The sequence below is a fragment of the Thamnophis elegans genome, chromosome 12, assembly GCF_009769535.1.
Source record: "Thamnophis elegans isolate rThaEle1 chromosome 12, rThaEle1.pri, whole genome shotgun sequence".
In the NCBI taxonomy this organism is placed as follows: domain Eukaryota; kingdom Metazoa; phylum Chordata; class Lepidosauria; order Squamata; family Colubridae; genus Thamnophis; species Thamnophis elegans.
Genome location: NC_045552.1, coordinates 40,808,820 through 40,827,737, shown reverse-complemented (window position 1 = coordinate 40,827,737; position 18,918 = coordinate 40,808,820). Strand labels below are relative to the sequence as shown.

Sequence of the window (18,918 nt, the reverse complement as noted above, 5' to 3'; positions counted from 1 at the left end):
CCAAAGCTTAGTATAAATCCACTTGACAATTTATACAAGTTGAATAACGTGCCTGGAGAGAGTTACCAAGCTTATTGTAAGGAGGCAATGTAATATAACTCACAAAACAGATGTGCTGTTTTACTACTTTTTAGGAAAAAAAATAAAGAGTCAAAATATAATCAGTGCTCTGAAGATACTTTCAGCAGTGCATTACAAAATGCAAGACTAGTAAAAATAAAATCAAGAAAACCATAATATTGGCAGATGAGTCAGTTCATCCAACTTCTACTCAGTGTTACATTTACATAAAAGTAACCTATTTAATACTACATTAATTATTTCAAGCACCAGCAATTCCAAAGCTACCTCCAAAAAAAATATTGTGGAAATGAAATCCAGGACATGCAACTGAATAATCAGCAGGTGACTTTTCTCCTCTCCATGTACAACTAGAGCGCAGAGAGTTGAAGTAATGATCTTTGAAACTCTTTTAGTTAAAGATTAGTAACTTGCTCTAGCTTGTACAGCTATTGCAAATGGAGTAATATGTCTGCTATATAAACATAAAGGTCCTATGACCTATGCCAACATCTGTAATAGTGGATTATTCATGGATCAACATCTTAAGGCTGTATAAAGTCCAAGAACATTTGTATAACACGAATATCAGTAGGCTATTAAAGAATTAAGCTAGTCTTCAAGGTAATTGTGTTGACCCATTCTCCAGGTGGAAACAGATCGGCTAAGGCTGTAAAACAGCTTGTAGAAAAAAAAAAGACCAAACAGATAATTATAATGTAGAACCAAGGGAGGGTTAAGCAGGGCGGACATTACTCAAGGAGGTGAGCAAAGACAGAGTTAGTAGACCACAGCTCGGCCATGCAGTTATGGACAAAGAAGCATCACAGAGTTAAGATCTGAGAGATGTTAGAAAACATGCCAATTTACTAATCCACTCCTTCCTGGCTAGAATTCCAGGATAACTTAAGAGATGTAAACTAAGACTTTCCTACTTTCAGTATTCTTAGCCAACAGAATTGTAGTCCAGGAGGTACCCTTCAACCTTTCTACTAAGCAGTTTTTAATAAAAGTTTCCTTTGGTAAATCATCTTAATATGTTCAGTTGCTTCCTAGTCCACCAGGGTGAATTCTGCATCTAACTTCTTTGAGTGATCCTACGTGCTGGATCTCTGCCATTCCCCTTCCTTCTTACTTCACCCGATCTGAAGAATTCTTCTGTTGGTTAATTAACCATAGTTATGACCAAGCCGAGGGATGATTGTTATCAAGAGTGGAACACATTAACAATTCGCAACCATTACTTCAAGTTGGTTTGCTGCCCACCTACAGTTTCTCAGTCTGGATGCAACATGAAACACGGATTCATGAGCCCAGAAAGCATTCACATGTCCCAGCACAGAAAGGAAGGAGCGGCCTCATCAGATAAATTCAAGTTATACTTTGGCATCTGAGCCATGATTTGCCATGTTCAAGAGGGCTTCTGACTAGCACCATTGGATGCCACGAAGAATGCTACTTGTGGCACATTAACAAATAAGCAGAGAGGTTCTGAAACATTCGTAGGAAAACATTACGCAGAGTAGCAACAATGTTAGATTAGCATTCTTGGGCTGAATAATCAAGCAGGTGAAATCAAATTGCATCATCACCATAAAAAAATCTTCAAAAGATGCACATTATCATCCTCCTAATAGGCCTAAAATCCCAATATTTTCCTCTCCTAACAAGTTTATTTTATTGTCACTTCGCTGTTTAATAGATTGCCAGGCAGGCATTGATCAATGCAGCTAACTATTTCACAAACCGGAACCTTCAAATCTGATCATACCACGGATCGAAGAACAGATACACTTTTAGACAGCTAACTATGTTTTTTAGGCCTAAAAATAAGCAGCTAACTTAAGATGAATATGAATGAGGAACATGGTTAGAGGAGGAGTGTGTGCATGCAGGAAAAAACATTGGTGAAATTCCTGACATCTTAAACCCTAAACACGGGAAGACCTTACAATCATAATCTTGAGAAGAAATCTGTATGTGTCTTGTGAAAATCAGTTTAGTTCATCAAAGCCAAAAGAATGTGGTGGTTGGGAAGGCAGAAAAGGACTTTGAGGTAGCCAGGAAGATTAAAAACAAGGGGGAAAGATAGCACCATATTTTGATGGTTAGAGGAGGAAATCTGTATGTGGGGAGATTTGGGAAGATGTCAATTGCCCAGCTGGGACACAAATACTAATTTCTTGGTCTTAAGAGGAATAAGGTCTGACGTCCAGGCCTTGGCTACAAATTTTTCATGCAGACTTGGCACCGTCCCACCCGTGTCCGGAGCTGACCCGCTTTCAGTGTTTCCGAAACGGGAGAGTCAGCAAACTGATTGGTCGCCTCCACCGTGGTCAGCCAAAAGCTGTACTTGTTGGAAAAGTAGTGGCACGTTCCTCGGGCACCGTTGCACTCAATGAAAGGTGTGGCACGGAAGTCCTCCAGGCAGGATCCAGGAGAGACCAAGGACTGGCCACCGCCTTCCGGAGCCGTGTGCTGAAAGAAAGCACCAGCAAGAGAAGAATGTTGGTGCGAAGAATCGTATAGAGCACTGCATACCAAGACAACTAGACACAAGAACAGTTTTTCCCCGAACGCCATCACTCTGCTAAACAAAGAATTCCCTCACTCCTGTCAAACTATTCACTAAAGCTGCATTGCTATTACTATTAGTCTTCTCATTGTTCCTATCACCCATCTCCTCCCACTTATGACTGTAACTTTGTTGCTTGTATCCTTATGATTTATATTGATATTGATTGTTTCCTGATTGCTTATTGGTACCCTATGATTACGCATCTTGTTTTTTTATGTACACAGAGAGCATCTGCACCAAAGACAAATTGCTTGTGTCCAATCACACTTGGCCAATAAAGAATTCTGTTCTGTTCTATTCTATTCTATTCTATCAACTGTGCTATGGAAGATCAAATGCAAACATCTGAGTCAACACTGCCCTACACATGGCCAGCTTCCATCAGGATGGATGGCCCAGTTGACGGCAGGCAACTGGCTTCAAGAGTCACAGCCAAGTTCGAATCACTGGAGTTTTTCAAAAAAAGACTGAGCCAACATTTGACCAGGATGATATAAGGTCTCCTGCCTTGAGGAGGTGGTTGGAGAAGGAGACCTCCAAGGTCCTTTCCAGCCCTATGATTCTAAGTTCATGCAAAAATTGCTATTTGTTTCCCCTGCTATTCAAAGCCTCATTGGCTGTTGCCAGGCAAGTTAGAAAAGTTTAAAAGATAAAGAATCTAACAAACATCAAAGCTTCCTTTTTGAATATTTAACACAATGAACTCACCTCAAAATTAAAGGCATTGAAGTGCCATCCCAAAGGTAATTGGTCGGTCTTGGTTTTTATTTTGAAAACATTTATTTCTCATCCAAGTTTCTTCAGTTATATTTACTTTACTTTCCCCTTTCCTTTCCTTCCTCATCCATTTACTTCCTTCCACTCCCTTTCTCCTTCCCTTTCTTTTCCTCTTCCCTGCCCTTCCATTCCCCTACTCTCCCCTCCTTCCCCATCCCATTCTGAAGAAGTTCTTCAGAATTCTCATCCAGTTCTTGGATGAGAAGCAAAACTTTGTCCAGGACCCCCCCCCCGCCCGCCCAAAGAAATTCCAGTTGCCTTTTGAAAAAGACCTTTGGGACAACCATGGATGATTGAGAACCTCATAGACACTAAAATGCAATCCATTTTTGGTGATAGAATGAGGAAAGGGCTCACATGGCCAATAAATGGCAACTGGGAAGAGCCACTGGTGGCCTGAAGATCACCGAACAAGACAGGCCACGGCATGAGCATGGCTAAGGCGCTCTTGCATATGCACTGAAAGGATGCACATTCCCACACATGGCCATCCCTTCTGGGTTTCTTCTTACCATGAGGAAGGAGTAGCCAATCCAGAGACTCCTCCAGCCTTCGGGACATTGTGGGATAGTGATGTCCTGGCTGTGGACAGCCACAGCTTGAGATGGTGCTTCGCACACCGAGCAGCGACTGATGTACTGGGCGATTTGGTAGCTGCTGACGGGCATCATAGGTATCGGAGCAGTGGTGGAAAGCCAATAGGATTTATCGTTGCGGCTGGCGTAGTAGCACACTTCGTTGATGTTGCAATAAATAAAAGGCATGGTGCTGAAGCGAGCCAGGCAGGAGCCAGCAAAACCTTTGAGAATAGAGGAACAAAGCATGGAATGGAGCATTAACAAGGACCCTCATTTCTGCAGTGGTGACTGTGAGTATACAGGTAGTCCTCAACTTACGACCACAATGGATCCCCAAATCCGTGTTGCACAGGAAGGGAGTGATTAAAGTCTTAGATTAGGAGTGGAAAGATGTATGTGTCTTGCATCTAGTCCACTGATGTAAGCTGCATAGATGACTAGATGAAGTCCATGTTTTTCCCAAGCGGAAGGTTTTCTTTGGGCCATGTGGGCATGGATCCTCCAAAGCAATGTGAAAATTCTGCCATTACTCCGGACAAGAAGTAAAAACAAATGTCACACAAGTGGACTCTTGACCCTGTCAAGGATCTTGAAGTTCCTATCTCTAATAATCTAAGTGCCAGAGCCCACTGTAATAACATTGCCAAAAAAGCCATTAAGAGTTGTTAACCTAATCTTGCATAGCTTCTTCTCTGGTAATATTGTACTGATAACCAGAGCATACAAAACCTTTGCTAGACCAATTCTCGAATACAGCTCATCTGTCTGGAACCCACACTGCATATCGGACATTGATACAATCGAGCAAGTCCAGAGATATTTCACGAGAAGAATTCTCCATTCCTCTGCTCGCAACAGAATCCTTATGCCACCAGGCTTGAAATTTTGGGCTTAGACAATTTAGAATTACGCCGCCTTCGGTTTGACCTGAGCATAGTACATAAAATTATCTGCTACAATGTCCTACCTGTCAATGACTATTTCAGCTTCAACCACAACAACACACAAGCACACAATAGATACAAACTCAAGGTAAACCGCTGCAAACTCGATTGCAGAAAATACGACTTCAGCAACAGAGTGGTCAATGCCTGGATGCTCTACTTGACTGGTGGTTTCTTCCCCAAACCCCCAAAACTTTAACCTTAGACTGTTTATTGTTGACCTCACCCCATTCCTAAGAGGTCTGTAAGAGGTGTGCAAAGCTCACCGACATGCTAATGTCCCCATTTATACATATCCATTTCATGGATTCATAATCCTGTTTATACTTATATCTGTTATCTTAGACATGCTTGACAAACAAACAAACAAATGTGAGTTTTGCCCTGCTTTATGACTTTTTTAATCACAGTCATTAAGTGAATCACTATAGTAGCTGTAAAATGAATAATGTAGTTGTTAAATGAATCTGGCTTCCCCCATTGATTTTGCTTGTTGGAAACTGGCTGAGGAGGATACTAATGGTGATCACATGACACACCGGGACAGTGGAACTGTCATAAGTACATGCCAGTTGCCAAGTGCACAAATTTTGATCACGTGACCCTGGGGATGCTGCAACCGTTGCGTGACCATCAGTCATCTGTCACTTTTTTCAATGTGTTGAGACTCTGAACAATCATGAAACAAATGCTTGTAACTCAAGGACTGCCTGTAAGTGTGGTGTGTTCAGAAGCCAGCTGGCTGAAAAATCTTAGCTCCTTGACCGATGATCACAATTGGGACTGGGATTTGGGGAAGCAGCCCTCGTGACTTTAAGGATGGGTGGTAAATCTGTTGTAACTTTCAACAGTTGCTAAATGACTGGTCATAAGTCTTTCATGATTGCATAATGCTTAATTCTTTAGTTAACTGTATTAAGTCATATAGAGAAACAAATTCTGGACTATAATTAACATGTTTATTGGACTTCCTTCCCTTCCCTCTCTCCTTCCCTTCCCATCCCATCTTTCTCTTCTTCCTTTCCTTTCCATCTCTCTCCTTCCTTTCCTTTCCTTCTCTCTCTTCTTCCTTTCCTTTCCTTTCCATCTCTCTTTTCTTCCTTTCCTTTCCCTTTCCAACTCTCTCTTCTTCCTCTCCTTTCCTTATCTTTCTCTTCTTCCTTTCCTTTCCATTTCCATCTCTCTCTTCTTCCTTTCCTTTCCATCTCTCTTATTTCTTTCCTTATCTCTCTCTTCCTTTTCTTTCCATCTCTCTCTTCCTTTCCTTTCCTTTCCTTATTTCTCTCTTCCTTTTCTTTTCTTTCATTTCCTTTCTCCTTTCCTTTCCATCTCTCTCCTCCTTTCCTTTCCTGCCCTTCCCTTCCCCTCCTCTCCCCCTTCGCCTCCTTCCCCTTCACCTCCTTCCCCTTCCCATTTGCAAAATCATCTTCTCTTTCATGAATGCAGGGATTATCTCCTGCCCTCTTATTTCCCTGTTGTTTTCCCTTTTTTCAGGCTGGACATGTTGCTTACCCAGATCTTGATTGTGGGACTTCTCCTGGCCCTCCACGTACAGCAAACTGTAGCCTTCCCAGAGTTTGTTCATGCCCACTGGACAGGGCGGGATCTGATCCGACTGGCTATGCTTCACCAAAGTATAGCCAACCCCAATGCTACGACCTGGCATCCCAGGCAGCCCAGCCAGACCTGGATTCCCAGGACGTCCTGCAAAGAGAGAGAGGTCCTTCCATGCAGCCAGTGACTGATATCGGCCTAGCAAGATCTGGAGAAGTTCATTCCCAACCTGCCCCAAGCAGATGAGTCTCAGCTGAAGGGATGCAACTCAAATTGGAGTTTGCATTGTCAAACCATCATTTCTACTCCCTGTAGAATTGCATTGTCTCCTGCTACATACAAACAGGCTACCTACGGCAGGGGTCCCCAACCTTTTGGACCTCAGGGACCACTAAAGTCATAACTTTAAATCCCACGGACCACTAATGTGATCTGCCTAATGACCGACTGGGTGGGCGTGGCTAGGTGGTCATGTGATTGAGTGGGCATGGCCAACTAGATGTCACTCACTTTGAGGGGCACCTCACCAGCTTCTACTCACCACTCCCCTCCCAGCCACTCCTCGCCTCCCCGCCCGAGCTCCTTAGGGCCCCAACAGGAAGCAGTTGTTGGAGCTAAGCAGCCACCATGAGAAAGAGTTGGCAAAACAGCTCAGTTCAAATTGGATCTGACCAAGAAGGAGGCTTAGCAGAGGCACCTCACTGAGAACTACCAGCATAGGCTTTCCAAGCAGAGGGAAGACCTGCGGGAGTGCAAGGCCAGGTACTGGAGCCTGGAGGCTCAGCAGGCTGAGATGCTCAGCCAGTTCCAGGCCATGATGCCGTCCCACTGGAACGATTCTGGCTCTTCACCACCAGTGGTGCTTCCCTCCAGCCTTCGCCCAAAGCCCCACACCAGGAGGCTGAAGCAGACCCTGAAGTTGGAATTTCTGCCCCCTCATTTGACCCACACAAAAAGATCCCGAAGGATAAGTAAATAAGTAAATGAACTGCCAGCATGTGTTATGGACTAATTCCTTAGCATAGCTAAGGATGAAGGATGTTTAAATAACCATAATAATTAAAACTGGAGGTATAATGATGTTGATATGGTAAATATTCGAGTTAAGATATCTGAATTAATAGGAGCTAACGGAAGAGAAGCACCAAAACATGTTGTAACCAGTTGATATACTTCTTATTTTTTCATAATAGACATCTGTGTTTTGTTTTGTTTTTCTGATTGTTGTTTTTGTCTTTTTTTGGTATTATCTGTAATTGATTGATATATTAAGAAAGATGCTGTACCCGTTTTAAACTAAAACTAAAAAACATTTAATAAAATAAAAAAAAAGATCCCGAAGGGGGAGATTCTCTGCAGCAACGCAAGCATTCATTGTATGTATCTGGCCCAGGGATACATGCAATGAGGACCCCTGATTTAGTACAGTATAAAAAATGCAAAGGATTTTTCTGCGGACCATGAAACCTTTCTGGTGGGCCACCAGTGGGCCACAGATCACACGGGTGTGTGTGTGGGTGTGTGTATGTGTATTCCTTCAAATCAGTGTTGACTCCTGGCAATTGCTTGGACAGGTCCTGGCAGTTTACTTGGCAACATTTTTGGAAAAAGTTTACTGTTGCCTCTTTCCTCAGGAAAGACCCAGCTGGTCATTAGGGCAGAGAAGAGGTTGTTAAATTATTTGAATCCCACCACTGAAGGGATGCCTTGAAAAACTTGGCACCAAACACTTAAGAAAGATCTTAAGATCATGAATGTCTCTTGGGATGATATCAAAGATTTAAATCTCTGGAAAACACTTGCAGCTGCCCAATGTGCTCTGAACGGGATCTAATGAAGATGATGATGGAAAGTAATCTTCTGTGAAGATTACCCTCTCTGCCATTTACACGTCAGCAGCATTCCATAAATCGTCTCATTCGTTATCTTACAGTTTTTATAGCACTTCAGGTCAAAAGATGCTAATATACAGTATGTAAGGTAAAGGCAAAGGTTCCCTTCGCATATATGTGCTAGTCATTCCCGACTCTAGGGGGCAGTGCTCATCTTCATTTCAAGCCGAAAAGCCAGCGCTGTTTGAAGACGTCTCCATGGTCATGTGGCCAGCATGACTAAATGCTGAAGGTGCACCAAACGCTGTTACCTTCCCACCAAAGGTGGTTCCTATTTTTTCTACTTGCATTTTTACATACTTTCGAACTTCTAGGTTGGCAGAAGCTGGGACAAGTGACGGGAGCTCACTCTGTTACACGGTGCTAGGGATTAGAACCGCCGAACTGCCGACCTTTCTGATCGACAAGCTCAGCATCTTAGCCACTGCGTCCCTACTATATTTATTATTTATATATACTATAGTTATCTTTATATATATTTCCATATATATAATATATGTAAACTTACCTTCAAATCCTGGTAGTCCTGGAGTTCCTGGAGAACCTGGATCTCCTACCACACCAGAAGGACCTGGTAAGCCATTATTTCCCGCCTGGCCAGGTATGCCTGCTTTTCCTTTTGGACCTGGTCATTAACATAGAAATTTTGTCCCATTCATTTATGATAACCATTTCAATTCAGAAGTCAGAAGAGACAGATACGCTTAAGAAGACGACCAGCTTATCTTGGCTTGGAATGCGATATGTCTAGTCTAATGAAGACAAGGACTAGAGGGTGACATGATAGCAGTGTTACAATATTTGATGGGCTGCCACAAAGAAGAGGGAGTCAACTTAATCTCCAAAGCATCTGAAGGCAGGACAAGAAGCAATGGGTAGAAACTAATCAAGGAGAGAAGCAACATAGACCTAAGGAGAAATTTCCTGACAGTGAGAACAATTGGTCAGTGAATCGGTCTGCCTCTTGAAGTTGTGGGTCCTTCATACCTGGAGGGTTTTAAGAAGAGATTGGACAACCACTTGTATGAAATGGCATAGGTTCCCCTGCTTGAGCAGGGGGCTGGACTAGAAGACCTCCAGGGTCTCTTCCAACTATATTACCCTGTTTCTTCGAAAATAAAACCTCCACAGATAATAAGCCCAATTGGGCTTTTGAGCGCATGCAGTAAAATAAGTCCTCCCCCGAAAATAAGCCCTCTCCTAAAATATTTAAACGCATGCAATTTCCTGGGGGAAAGGGGGAGCATGCCCCACATGCACCTACCAACCCTGGGGAACAGCCTTGCGGAGGCTGCTCCTACAAACCCTAGCCACCGCGCCCCTTCTCTTAGTGGCGGCTGAAAAAGGAGCGGCAGGCCTAGTGATGCTCGGGCTGGCAAGAGTGGGCCAGAAACAGAGACAGAACTTCCATCCCTCTCTGGATCAGCTGATCCACGGGTCGAGGTTAAGGGGCCTCCTGCACCTCAAAAATTATAAGACCTCCCCGAAAATAAGGCCAAGCGCTTATTTTGGGGGCCAAAAGAAATTAAGACCCTGTCTTATTTTTGGGGAAACACAGTAGTCTGTTATTCTGCTTTTACAAAGAATAAAAAAGCAAGCTCTCATTAGGGTTTCTCTTAGGAGCCAGTATTCAAAGCATTCTGTTTTAAGCCTGAAGATCTTTGTAGATAGCCATAGGAAGATAGATCCTCCAAGGACATCTTTTCCCGAGTCCCAGCTTTGCATATCCCCTTTCTATGGACAATGTAACTTATTTTTTACCTTGTGGTCCTCTTTGCCCCTGGAAGCCAGGATCTCCATTTAAACCAGGGTTGCCATTCTTTCCAGGCAATCCGATTATGCCAGGAGGAGCTCTGATATCTTTTGGTGGTTGGGTTAGGCCCGGAGCGCCTTGTAGCCCAGGAAAACCTATATAACACAGAGGAAGAATGACTTGTAAAATGACATTCATGTGGTCATCCTACCGATTTGGTCAGAAAATCCAAGGTAACGTCATTATTAGAGCATGTAACAATCTCGCAATAAATTGCTAAAGTGTAAAACATTCTTCCCTCCCAATTGTTCTTCCTGTCTTCAATCCGCAGTGAAAGATGTCTCAACCTAGAGCAGGGGTCGGTAACCTGCGGCTCCGGAGCCGCATGTGGCTCTTTAATCCTTCTGCTATGGCTCCCTGTCGCTGGTCAGCTCCACAATTGATAGGGCTTTTGGTTAGGACAGATAGAGGAAAAAGAACGCCATGCTAGGAGGAGACTCTATGGTGGAGGAACCAGATTTCTGGATGGCAGAGGAAAAAGAATGCCATGCTAGGAGGAGACTCCATGATGGGGGAACTGGACTTCCGGTCGGCTCCAGAATTGAATGTGGGTTTCCGGTTAGGACTTTTGTGGCTCTTTGAGTGTTTAAGGTAGCTGACCCCTGACCTAAAATAGACTCCAAAATTGACTAAGGATGCCTTAGAAAGAAGAGGAATATCCTATAAAATGGCTCATCTGTTTCTCTGGAATCCCAAATGTAGCACCCCGGGAAGCAGCAACCACTTTTGGACCACTAAATTCTCCTGAACTGATATAGCAAGCAAAGTTCCATAACTTCTGAACCTTGGTAAACATCTCTATTTATTTATTTATTTATTTATTTATTTTATTAGACACATTTATACGCCGCCCAATCCTGAAGGACTCCGGGCGGCTTACAAAATAAAGAGAAAAAACACATAACGAAACATAACTTCAACTTCAAAACAAACTGGAATTTGGGGTTCATCCTAGATTCCAGGATGATGTCAAGCCCAATAAACTTAGGGAAGCAAGAACTACAGAATAGAGATTTCAGTAAGACATCTGGTGTGCTCAACGCTGCCTGAGTTGAGTTATAATCTATGAGATATGGACCTTCAATCCCTGGATTACTTATGTCTGCTTTTTCTTCCATTTCTTGCCTGCTTCCTCATAACCTCTCATAAATGGTACATAGCCAATCATCTATCTGATGCTCATATAGTAGTCCTCGACCTATAACCAAAGTAGAGCATGCCCATTATGGTCATAAATCATGATGGTTGTAAAGCAAATCACCCAAGTAGTCAACTCGACTTTATGACTTTATTTTTGTAGTAGTTGTTAAGTGAACGTGGAGATTGTAAAGCAAACCAATTGTTTGTTATGGGCTGGTTTTGGCTGAAAATCAGAAATAAAAATGCCCAAAACACTCTAAAATGTGGTCATGTGACCATCGGATGCTATAAATGGGTACTAGTTGTCAAAAGTGTCAGACCTGCAAGCCATCTTTTCTTTTTAGGTTTCAGGCCTGCCACACATTCTACTGTTTACTTTCTATTGTGTGAAAATGGGAGAGAGGATTATATGGAGTTGGGTGATACATAGCCATAATAATCTTCTTCTTAGAAAGCCAAGGCCATCTTTGTCTCTGCACCTGACTGGAACTGGATGGGGTGGAACTGCCAGTGTTCAATGGAAGATTGGATCATGTGATAGGGTTGTGGGTGTGGGAGCAAGATCTTGAACTTTCAACTGGGTGGGGAAAACCGGGAAGCTTTCAGATTTGGGTTTTCCCAGATGTGCCAACATGGCTCTCTTAATAAATTGGAACTTTGAGGAAATCTCTTGTCTTGGATTCTTATTTTATTTTGGATGCTATTTGGAACCCTGACAAAGAGCCTAAAATGTGATCATGTGACTGCAGGGAGCAAGGCCATCAGAACTTTGGAAAGGTTAGTCATAACTTCAAATAATTGCTATACAATGAGTTGTAAATTGAGGACTACCTGTATGGTTTGATCTGGAGTTACGTGCGTTGTCCAAGACTTACCTGGAGGACCTGCTTTGCCTTTTGGCCCAGGGAAACCTGGATCACCCTGTGGTCCATCTTTCCCAGGCATGCCCATGAAACCTGGGTCCCCCCTGAATCCTGAGGAGAAAGAAAAGAGAAAGATCCAGAGGTTGGCTTCTAAATTAGGCAGGACTGAAAATTCATCAGACTCAGCAGCTTCTCCTCTTTTAAAACATTTTGGCGAACACCAAAGTTGCCTCGAGATCCACCTTGCCCAGACTGTATGACAAAAAAGGGAGATTTGTGCTTCTCCTCAAAACCTCAGCATGGAACCCAATTTGGAGACCTTTGTTATGGCCACCAGCGGCCAGCAGAGCTGGCAGCAGAGTTGGACACTGAGGAGGTTGGGGAGGCGTATGGGCCAGTCCTGGAGGCTGGGGAAGGCTCGGATGAGGGCTCTGCGTCAGAGGCCGAGGCCATCTGGCAGTGATCAGATGCCTACAGAGCTAGACAGCAGTGAGGCAGAGGAACAGCTAGAGCCTATTCCCAGGGTGCGTATGCGCAGAGCTGCCAGAAGAAAAGAATAATTCATAAGGGTAGACTTGGGAGTAAAGTCACAGGTGGAAGGTGATTGGCCCCTCCCATAGGAAATAAAAGAGCAAAAGGGGAGTGGCCTTTTGCAGACAATTCGTTTGTTCGGTCGTTAGATTCATTTCAGGAGTGTGAAGATCTGTCCGTGAATCTCAGAAACTCTGTGCCCAGTCTTTCCTTGCACAGCATCTCATTTGGAAAATATTTACATGGCAGCTTTCCAAGATAGATAAGGTCTGTAGTCATAAATATTCCTTTGAAAGACTGTTTGCCAGGCCTTGCTGAATGTGAATGAGAGGAATTCACATTCGTTTAATAAAAGGGGTTTTGTCGGGATCAGGACTCTAGTTTTTGGGGAAGCCTAGGTCAGAACAGCCTTTGAGGATAAATTCCCTTTTTACTACTCTTATAATCCCTTAATAGAGCCAAGGTGGCGCAGTGGTTAAATGCAGCACTGCAGGCTACTTCAGCTGACTGCAGTTCTGCAGTTCGGCTGTTCAAATCTCACCGGCTCAAGGTTGACTCAGCCTTCCATCCTTCCGAGGTGGGTAAAATGAGGACCTGGATTGTTGGGGGCAATATGCTGACTCTGTAAACCACTGAAAGCCCTATGAAGCGGTATATAAGTCTAACTGCTATTGCTATTGCTATTAATTCCAAGTAGAATTAGGGCAACTGAATGGGGCTGAGCATTTACTGGCTGGATGCCCTTCCTGATGCCATGTGGAGTTTGCAGCAAATATTTTCTTGTTGCTCCTTGAGAAACATCTGCCACCACCTACAATTGAACTTTCATAATACCCGTCAGGCTCCCCAAACCAAGAAAGGTACACTGAAGTTTCCTTTATTCTTCATCACCCAGAGACAGAATCTTACCAAATTAAAGCAAATTACCATATTTTTCAGAGTATAAGATGCACCTTTTTCCCTCAAAAAAGAGGCTGAAAATCTGGGTGCGTCTTATACACTGAATACAGCATTTTTTGCCTCCCGAAATCCCGCCGCCTTCACCAAAATGGCCGTGCATAGCTTTTAGGCTTTCAGAGAGCTCCTGGGGGATGGGGAGGGCAGAAATGAGCAAAAAATGCCCCATTTTTCCTGCCCCCAGCAGTACTCTATAAGCTTCCTAAAAGCTATCCATGCCCTTTTTTTGACAAAAAACTGGCCCGTTTTTGCAAAAAAACTGGCTGTTTTCTGCTCGTTTTTGCCCCCCCTGAAGCATTCTACAAGCCTCCTAAGGGCTATCCATGCCCTTTTTTTTTGAAGAAAAATGGGCCATTTTGGGGGAGGTTTGCAGAGTACAAAAACTTTTTTTAAAAAAAAAATCCTCTTTAAAACCTTGCTGCGTCTTATACTCCGAAAAATACGGTACTTACACCAGGGGTGTCAAACTCAGTTTCGTTGAGGGTCACATCAGGACTGTGGTTGACCTCAGGGGTGGGTGGGGGACTGATTGGGGTGGGCATGGACAGCTTCACACCACTTCCCTAACTGCTGACATGTTTCCTCTTCGCATTGGGTAGACCAAGTCGAAGCGACGTGGGTAGACCGGGCTGAAGTGAAGGGGGTCAGCCTCTTAAATTTTTCAGGACAACCCTGTGGGCCAGATCAGACCACATTGTGGGCCACATCTGGCCTGCGGGCCTTGAGTTTGACTTAACACCATTAAGTGTTTTTTATCGAGGCAACCTCGTTTATCCAAATATGGGATGGAGCATTCTGCTTCCGCTTTCATCTTTCAGCCCCAATCCAGGAGCCTTTGCAGGCAGTCACTTTCACAACAAACTATTTTTGTGTTAAATTTATATTTACTGACAAAGAAATAAAGATTTATTTATTTCTTTGTCGGTAAATATAAATTTAATACTTACATCATTAAACATACAGTATATTGAGAACACCTATGGAGGAGCCATCTTCACCTTGTTTCTCCCACACAAACTATCTAAACTTCATTGTCTCTTGCTCATCTGGAATGTAGCCCCTCCCTCTTTGGAATCCAGACAACATTCCACTACATATCCTCACCTTTGAAACCTGATGCACCAAATTCTCCACTAAGTCCAGGAATGCCTGCGTTGCCTTTGGGACCTGGGAAGCCCGAGGGACCGATGGGGCCTGGATTACCTCGATCACCTTGATTGAAGGCTGGGCCCGGTGGTCCTGGTGGCCCAGAAGGTCCTCGGAAGCCTGGGCAAAGAAGAACCAAGGAGATGTTGTTGCCAGTCACTTCTTGGTCTGCTGGGAGCTCAAGAAACCCTTAACTCATTCCAGCAGCTCCAAATCCTGAAATTGTATCCATGTGTTGCCTAGGAAGTTGTTGAGAGACCACTTTAAAAATGATTGTAGGTAGTCCTCATTTAGCAACCATTATTAGGAGCGGCCACTTGGTTGCTAAGTGAAACTGTAACTGTGCTTATGGTCTGGCTCCAGCTTTCTTTTGGTTTACAGAACCGAGAAGGTCATAAATGTGAGGACTGATTCCAAAGTTATTTTTTCATTCCTGCGAATAGTGACTAAAATTTATATATAAAGTTTTTTATTTTTTCATTTTCATAACATATAACCACATGTATACTATTACATGACCAACATCGTATTCTATTATTAAATATTTATATCAATTCATCTTACTATCAACTTCCAAAAACAATTGGCTCTTCTGCTCTCCATATACCATATTTGTACCTTATCCATCACTTTCTTCTCCCTCTCTCCTCCCCCTCCCTACCTCCTTTCTTCCCTCTGTCGTCCTTCTCTTTTCTACTTCCCCTTCCTCTCTCCTTCTCCCCTCTCCCCTTTCCATTCCTTCTTTCTCTCTTCCTGATTTAGTGGCTAAATGAGGCACTTGCTAAACAAGGACTTCCTGTATTGAAAATATTCCAACATGGCCGCTTTACGTACGAAATATCACATGAAAGTACCTTACCCCATTTTCATTTGGCCCTTCAGAGAAGGCTAATAAAAATAACAAAACATCTGGAGCATCACTTGAACATGATCGGCATTGACAAAATCCACCATCCGTCAATTGCAAAAGTCAGCTTTGTTTAGAACAGCTTACATCCTGCCACTCATACCATCCCATATCCACATCTGCCTATGCCAGGTCCTTGCAAGGGACTCAATAGGTGGATAAAAATGCCAAATAAGATCTGAACATTTGACTGACTGTTGACCAACCATAATAAAAACAATAACCACAACACGTAACTTTTCTTGCATTTGGAGACAGCATGAATTAAATTCCTGATAGGCTCAAACACTTGACAATCCACTGTGCCGGCCTCCTGCTGCCCTCCTGCCCCCCGAGCTCCATTTTCACTGGCAGAGGGTAGCAGGAGGCCACTGCAGCTGAAAACGGATCTTGGGAGGGTTGCATGTTTACTGTTTCTAGGGTGGCCCCATGGGACAGAACTCAGAACCCTGCGGGCTGGATCGGCCCCCGGGCTTTGAGATTGACCCCCCTGCTCTAGACCATAAATCACAATTTATTAGCCACAGTGGTTAAGTTCACACATGTTAAGTCAAACTTGCACAAGGGAGGCTATGCCAGCATGTTTGCAAAGGTGGTCTTCCTGCCATCCCCAAGCTCGCTCCTTCCATACCTGGCAGCCCATCTTCTCCAGGACGTCCCGTATCACCAGGCTTCCCAGGGACCTTGGAAGGCACAGAGATGCCAGGGGGACCTCGCCCCCCAGTGAAACCTGGGCTCCCAGGAAGACCTACAATGACATAAACAAACATTCCCAGACTCTGCATTGCTGTAGGAAAAAAGAGCCCGGAAGAGATAATGTACATTAATTGACTAAGCGATGGACATGTTGAATTTGAAATGGCTAATTCTGCTAAGAGGAAATGGCCGTGCTCCAGCCCCCCGCCCCACCCCCATGACCCAAAAATCAGCTGGTTGGTGGAAGGTGCGCACACATGTGTGGTGGACCTGAGTTGGGGTGATGGCTTACATGCCCACAGAAAGGGCTCTGCATGCCATAGGTGGCACGCGTGCCATAGTTTTGCCATCATGGAACTGTTGTGGCCCAGCAGGAGCCATTGGAGCTGCCACCAGACTCCGACAGCAAGGGGTCCTATGAGTCGGCTCTGGAGGACCCTGGACAGGGTTCCGATTCTGAGCACGGCATAGAGAGGCTGGTTGGCCACCAGGAGGCGCCTGAGCCTTGGACCAGTGGGGAGGAGACAAGGGAGAGTGATCCGGACACCAGTAGTGAGTTGTTCCTGGATGCCCGGCACCGAGGAGCTAATAGGCATCAGGAAGTACGGAAGTGCAGGAGGTAATTGCACTCAGCTGGTGGTCATTAGGCTCCTCTCCAGACTATAAAAAGACTGCTTGTGCACACGCTCCTCTTGCAGAAGTCAATGCAGGAACTAATGTCGGAGAACATTATGGTGAGCTTGGCAGGCTGGATTGCTGCCACGGCTTATCTATGTTGGATTGCTGCCAAGCTTATATGTGCCAGTTTGCTGCCAAGGACCTGTCTGTCTGTTAATTAAATGCCGTAACTTATTTTTGGCTCAGAGTGTGTGTTGGTGTGGAACGAGGGGGGTCAGAACAGGAACTATAGTATTTTCTCTCTTTCAACTTCTATTATTTACCCATTTCTCCTGCAGGTCCTTTTGGTCCATGAGGACCAGGAGCTCCAACCTGGAAACCGGGATCACCTCGCTGACCTTTGACACCTGGAGCTCCCGCCGATCCAGGTAGTCCATTTTCACTCAGGCCTAATGAAATTAGAAAAATAGCATGAACAGCAGCTTGGTCCAGATGCTCTTTACTAACAACTGGCAATCCTCGATGATTGAAATCAATCAATCAGGGAACCAAATTGGGGAAGTTGGAAAAACATTTTCCTCTTTCTGTAGCTCTGAGGCTTCAGAATTTGGCTGCAAAAAAGGGAGAAAGCAAAACACGGCTTTTAAGACTCTGCAGGAAAAGGATTTGAAGGGCCCAAGGGTTTTAGATGCTTCTGCGGGGCGCGGTCAAATGCCAAAACACTGCTGACAACATCACCACCCAAAAGTCTCAACTCACACATTTGTGGAATTCTTGATGCTCTCTAAAATTGGCTGTTTGGTTGCAGGTGTTTTGTTACCTAACACAGTGTTTTTCAACCTTGGCGACTTTAAGTCCTGTGGACTTCCAGCATAGCTGGCTGGGGAATTCTGGGAGTTGAAGTCCACAGGACTTAAAGTCGCCAAGGTTGAAAAACACTGACCTAACAGATAATATCATCAGTGCTGGTCACTCACCTTGATTAATGTGACTTGCACTGATGAGGTTACCTAGTTGAGTAATGAAATGTCTACAAGCCAACGATCAAGGTTAGAGAGCACCAAGAACTCCACAGTTCAACCCTGAACGACGGAAATTCTTTTCTATTGGAATCCCACAATTGCATCAGAGGTTGGACAAAATGGAACCATTCAGGCAGTGGTGGGATTCAGCCGGTTCGCACCTATTTGGGAGAACCAGTTGTGAACTTTCTAAGCAGTTCGGAGAACCAGTTGTTGGAAGAAACCTCCTTTTGTTTTTTTCCACTTTACAGGGCTAATCCTGTAAGGAAGGCAGGAAGGAAACATTCTGGAGTTGTTACTAGCCTAATCTTTATTGCCCTGCTTACAGAAACTGCCTCTCCGATTAACCCTGATTACATTGTCACAGCTAAGGCGAAGTGCCCATCGACGTGAGTGATGTTGAGTTGGCCACACCCATCCAGTCACATGACCACCGGGCCACACCCACCCAGCTGGTCATTAGCGCAGAGATCTGGTTGTTGAATTATTTGAATCCCACCACTGCATTTAGGGGATGATATTACTGCATTTTGTGTCAACCCTGAAGATGACCTGACCGAGGCCATTTTGAGGCTTCAGTGTTGCTACACTGGAGCTAAAGGATCGGGAAGAGGGAATAGAGATAGCTGGGGTGTTGTAGCCAAAACAAAATACTTTCTCCTGGGAACCAAGGGCATTCCCACAGATAGTTGGAGTGAAGTTACCAGGCAACTGGACAGTACCTTGATTGGACCATGTGACTGATTTTTGGGGGGAAGAGAATAAACTTTTACTTTTAACTATGTGATAAAACCACAGGAACATTCAGAGTTGGTTTTCATCAGTCTGTGCCAATATGATAT

General features: G+C 44.2%; 1 protein-coding gene across 2 annotated transcripts in view; it reads right to left on the bottom strand.

The window, feature by feature from the left end:
- COL4A6 (collagen type IV alpha 6 chain) overlaps positions 1-18,918 on the bottom strand; it is a 217,305-nt gene continuing 198,387 nt past the window's right edge. For both annotated transcript variants that reach the window (XM_032227189.1, XM_032227190.1), the window contains 9 exons: positions 17,378-17,503; positions 16,372-16,488; positions 14,792-14,953; positions 12,212-12,310; positions 10,145-10,291; positions 8,892-9,008; positions 6,450-6,641; positions 3,928-4,214; positions 1-2,538 (listed from right to left, as the gene is read on the bottom strand). In XM_032227189.1, the coding sequence (XP_032083080.1) occupies positions 2,284-2,538; positions 3,928-4,214; positions 6,450-6,641; positions 8,892-9,008; positions 10,145-10,291; positions 12,212-12,310; positions 14,792-14,953; positions 16,372-16,488; positions 17,378-17,503 (1,502 nt within the window). In that variant the 3' untranslated portion in view covers positions 1-2,283. The remainder of the gene's footprint in view (positions 2,539-3,927; positions 4,215-6,449; positions 6,642-8,891; positions 9,009-10,144; positions 10,292-12,211; positions 12,311-14,791; positions 14,954-16,371; positions 16,489-17,377; positions 17,504-18,918) is intronic.